Source organism: Sinocyclocheilus anshuiensis, unplaced genomic scaffold (genome assembly GCF_001515605.1).
Source record: "Sinocyclocheilus anshuiensis isolate Anshui unplaced genomic scaffold, SAMN03320099.WGS_v1.1 scaffold140, whole genome shotgun sequence".
NCBI classification, from domain to species: Eukaryota; Metazoa; Chordata; class Actinopteri; order Cypriniformes; family Cyprinidae; genus Sinocyclocheilus; species Sinocyclocheilus anshuiensis.
The window spans coordinates 386,664-391,808 of NW_015554147.1; the positions used below are offsets into that span (position 1 = coordinate 386,664).

Here is a 5,145-nt window from a genome sequence, read left to right on the forward strand (position 1 = left end):
GGCTGCTGGAGGATGATGTTCTCTCTTTGACGTCATCTGATCCAGGGGCCAGTGCTCTGCTGGGTCCAGCCCAGGAAGAGCAGGAAATGGATGAAGAGAGCGAAGAAGCTGAGGCTGAGCCTTCGCATTCCTCCTGCCCTGCGTATGATAAGCTCTTAGAGGTTATGGATCGTGCCACGGCAAGGCTTGACTTACCGTGGAAGCGGACTAAGGAAGTGACGTCGTGAGGTCGCCTCGAGGAACGTTATCTTTCTGGCCATAACCCTCCAGCTCAGGTGAGCCTTCCTTTCCTTCCTGATCTCCATACTGAGATCGAGAAGGAATGGAAGAGGCTGTTTTCCTCACGCATCCATCGGTTTCAGCATACCAGTTATGCGAACATCGAGGCGATGCGCGAAAACGGCTATGAGAGGATGCCCCCTGTAGAAGAGACGCTACTGTTTAGTCACACCTAGCCTAACTATATGAAATGAAAATGTACAAAAATGTAGTCAGTACGTTTTAAAATTGTAAGAAATAAAAATGAGAAACATTAGAAATGCATTTTAGTCAAGTATTCAGTTTAAATTACACTTAAGTTAAGTACAAACCCCCAAAAACAATATTTAATTTCAGTAACGTTAGTGAAATAAAATAAAATAACTCTTTACACCTATGCATAAAACGATTGCAAGACGTTTCATGGTACATGACCCGTTTCTGCTCACCTGCTCCCTGGTTGTCTGTTTAATAGCATTGACCCTAAATAACATGTGAATATAATGTTGGCTACTTCAGAAAACAGAAAATAAGCACATCTAAAAAAATCTCTTACTTACCTTTATGAAAATGTCGAGGGTAAACGAACATAACCGGAGATATGTTGGCAAATATGATGATTTTGCATATCACCGCTGCAACCCAGGCCATCTGACGGGGCGACGCCTCTTGTTGTTTAGTCTTTTTTTCAAGTGTGAGACCTAAAATATCTTTCTTCGTGGTGAGTTTTTGACCTTTTCTATCATGCAATTCACTATTGCAGACTTTAACACAACAAGAATGTACCATTTTAAATCAAATGAAAAAGACAATTCTCCAACTACAGAACACCTTGGCTTTGATACCTTACAAATGGCGGCGATACCCAAAATGCACTTCGATTCTCGTGAGTGTGATGTCACCTGACAAAGACCGATTGCGTGTAATCACATCCATACAGTTTATGATCACAAAAACAACAACGTTTGTCAGGCATCTACATTGTCATCTGAGGAGATTACAAAGATTAAATGAGTGTTTTTTTTAAACTCTAAAACATGAAATGTGGAGTTATCTGCTTTTGCCAAAAAATGACTGTTGGAGTTATTTGCTTTTGCTATAAAACAAACTTTTAATATGTAAAATCAACTGTCAATGAACTTTAATTTTGTAAATTACCTGTATTTGTTTAAGTTATTATTATAAAACTTTATTTATTAAATATAAAAAAAATGTATATTAAATATAAAAATATTACTTGGAATGCGCAATAAAAAAACGTGATTTCTGAAAAAAAATAAAAGTGGAGTTATCAGTTTTTGCAAATGAACTCTTCATATAAAATCATGTGGGTTTTAAGCAAAATCTTCCATTGTTTCGTCATGCCATTTGCTTTAATAGCAAATGCACTAAAATGGTGTAGAAACTTTTTTTTTTTACTCAGAAATTGCTAGCAAATGTTACAGTTGCGATACGTATGAAGAAAAAGCAAGTAACACATTTAATTAATTATTACAAACGTTTGAAGTAAAATGACTGAATTATTCTAATCCCACTTACAAAGTGCAAGATTTCTAGTAATTTGTGCAATGAAAAAAACTTTTTTTTGTTGTTTTTTTTTTATGTCAAGAAACAACTTTTGTTATCTCAAGATCACAAGAAAATTAAGTCAGGATCACAAAAAAAATAAAAAATAAATAATAATAATAATGCATGGCCTAGTAGGGCTTCAGTGTTTGTAAAACATACTTCAATAATCGTTTTATTTACAGTTTCGCAAACTCTTTTTTTTTTTATCAGTCTGCTCTGTAGGCCTCTTAGCTGTTTGTTTGCTTTCTCTTTCCTTCTCTCAGTGATTTACTCAGGATGCCTTATTTTCCCTGCCTAAATGTAATTTCTTTTGTTTGTCATGACTGTCATTATTTATGAAGGAAAAAAGGGGGGTTTTCAAATCATCATAATTTAACGTAGTGCTGTTGTTTTCCCACAAGAATTCTAAATTTACCACCCAGCAGTAAATGGAGCACTTGTGTTTGTCGGTAAATGTAAATCACCCCGTGCAGCTGCAATAAGTGTCAAAGCGGAGCGTTCGGCTGTAGCTCTAACACGCATCCAGTCGCACCTTTTATCTGTGTCAAGAGTCAATATGCTTCAGCCGACCCTGTGAAACGGCACCTAAGATGGAGTAGTCTGCTAAAGACCTGGCATCTGCCCACGTTCTCTCTCGCAATCAATCCACAGGCCTAAAGAGACAAATAAAGCACGTTGATTTCATCTCAGAGGAATGAATTAGGAACAAACGAGGCTCTTCTCTCTCACTCGCTTTCTTTCTCTTATGCTTTGCTTCAGTAACCACTCTTTCTCTCTCTCTCTGGATCTCAGCATTGCAGTGGCTGATAGCTGTGTGACAAAGCCAGAGGCCCCTGGGACTGAGGCCCCAGAGAAGCCTGAATCCACCACCAGGAAAGTAAAGGCCATGGCTTCCTAGTCAACTCCTTTTCCAAATTTCCCCTCAAAGAGTCTCTGTGTGGCATGATGGCCTCCAGTTCTGTCTGTTTTGAGCTCTGTTTGAGCAGCATTTGAGCAGTAATAGGAAATATTGTGATGAATTCCACAAAAGATCAGCAGGGCAGAGCGGGGAGTGTTGTAACACCAGGCGAGTCACAACAACACCAGTTTACCCAATTAGAAATGAGCTACAGGGGTGAAATCACTATTATACCAGAGCACCACCATCCTGGGGTGACAATAGAAATCGTACAATTTTTTTTGTCTTTTTTTTTAACTGCAAATTTGCGGTAAAGTAAAATTTAAAAAAAATTATGTGAGATGAAGTTTAAAATAAAAAATAATGATTACAAAGTCACAATTGTACAGTATAGTCAAATTGTGAGAAATAAAGTTGTAATTATGAAAAACAAAGTTGCAATTGTCAGATATAAACACACACTGCAAAAAATAAATAAATAAAATATCTTATGTTTCCAGTACGAATAACTAAACAGTCTTACATTAAGATTTACTTGAGAACAAAATGACTTAAAGGTGCACTAAGCGATTTTTGCCAAACGATGTTGATATTTGAAAGCACCAAAACAAACACGCCCATACCCCAACAGGACCTCGCCCCTTTTTTGATTACTCCGCCCCACACATACTTACACAACCCTGGCAGCGACGATGGCGGAATCTGCTATGCCGGCTGCAGCATATTCAAGCAAATGCCAACCCAGAAAAGTTGTGTGAAAAAGCAAAATCAACATAACTCACCTGTCAAGAAGAAACAAAGCAACCTCGGCATTCGATTTCCTTCCTCTCCTTGAGTTCTCGCCACTACTGGAAGCTGCTCTGATATTTACACGGTTCTACCTCTTGCCTGATCGTAACCCTTCTTTTTAATGTTTTGTTCCTCCAAATATTTTTTTTTTTATCTGCCATCTCTCGCTATCTATAGTCGATCTGCTAATATCCGTCCTGTGCACTCAATGAGTGCTCTCTTCTCCCTGCCATTACTAGACGCCCCTTACTGCTGATTGGCTGCGAGTTTGTTTTGGGACTCGGGCCGACACAGTGGTCAAAAGCATTTTTCAAAAATCGCTTAGTGCAAGATATTAAGAGTATTTGAGGATAGGTGAAAGATACATCATGCAGATGCGTTCGGACACATCATCAGTGATGTATCCTGGGGTCATGGGTGTTTCGGGTCTTTCAACATCAGACACCTCACCCCGGCCTGTGTCCCAGCAGCATTTGCCCATGGTTCTGCCCTCTTAATCGAAAGCCAACTAGTGTCTTTCTCTTTTTGCAGTGCATAATCGGGAAATCAAAAGTCACAATTATAAGTAATAATAATAGTAATACTAGTTTTTATTTATTTATTAATTCATTCAATTCATTCAGGCAGTCAGTCAGTCATTCACTTACTAACTTAGTGTTACTCCGGGCTTCCATTGATTTTTGAGAATGTTACTGGAATTACTGGAGTTAAATGACAGAACTAGTATCATCCAAATCTGCAACTCCTCCTGTTTAATTTAATGTGGGGTGACATACATAATTATTTTAAATGAATTGAATTACCACCATAAATTATATACTGTAAATTTATACTTTTTTAAATATACATGTATAAAAAATTATCTGATGTTTATATTAAGGGATAAGTTCTATCAGATCGTTCAAGGAATTATCAAAGTTTGAGACATGAGGTGCAAAAAAGCACAGATGTTGAATTAAAATAGGTAGAACACTCCCCTGTCTCTCCTAGAGTTGTAGATAAGTCTCAGGCGAAAAAAAGAAGAAGAAGAAACAATTGTATGAATTCCTTATACTCTCCAGCTAAAGTTTTAATAGTTTTGACCAGACCACAAACGCAGTACAGTTTTTGGATGACTTTGCAGTAGCCAGAGATGAAGAAAGGCCTAAATGATGTGTGCAAGCTACAAAGTTGAACTTTTTGAAGTGTGCACTTTCATCATGCACTCTTTTGATGAAAAGTTATTTGTGTAACAATCATTCCTCGAGAGGATTTTCATCTAGATTTACTTCTAAAACTAAAACTACATTACACTTACCCACACTGCAAACTCTGCTCAATATGCTAAAGCACGTCTTCCTAACCTCCGTTTGTCTCTTTTCTCTCCCTGTGTTGCCTGCAAGCATGTTTATGTCTGCATGTCCAGAATATGAGTCCCTGGTGAACAGTGGTCCTCATCTAGTGCTGCTTGTTGCTGGTGTTTCAGTGAGCTGTCGTAGCTGTGCTTGTCTATGTTTGTAATTCTATTAGGAACCATTTTAACTACATGATACAAAAAAAAAAAATAAATAATAATAAAAATGGAACTTCCTCAAATTATTTTTCAACATTGATTGCTGAAGTAGATTTTGGTGTAATGGTAATGACATTTC

At 37.6% G+C, this 5,145-nt stretch overlaps 1 protein-coding gene and 1 long non-coding RNA gene across 8 annotated transcripts in view; one reads left to right on the forward strand and one right to left on the reverse strand.

The window, feature by feature from the left end:
* Positions 1–1,013, reverse strand: part of LOC107670614 (uncharacterized) — a 2,032-nt gene extending 1,019 nt beyond the window's left edge. Inside the window, exons 1-2 of the long non-coding RNA XR_001632104.1 lie at positions 819–1,013; positions 434–460 (exon numbers count right to left, since the gene is read on the reverse strand). This is a non-coding gene — a long non-coding RNA (uncharacterized LOC107670614). The remainder of the gene's footprint in view (positions 1–433; positions 461–818) is intronic.
* Positions 1–5,145, forward strand: part of LOC107670612 (nectin-1-like) — a 249,801-nt gene that overhangs the window by 180,144 nt on the left and 64,512 nt on the right. For 6 of the 7 annotated variants that reach the window (XM_016463255.1, XM_016463260.1, XM_016463257.1 and 3 more), the window contains exon 7: positions 2,620–2,700. The exons of the other annotated variant lie outside the window; for it this stretch is intronic. In XM_016463255.1, coding sequence (XP_016318741.1) covers positions 2,620–2,700 — 81 coding nt within the window. The remainder of the gene's footprint in view (positions 1–2,619; positions 2,701–5,145) is intronic. 7 annotated transcript variants of the gene reach the window in all.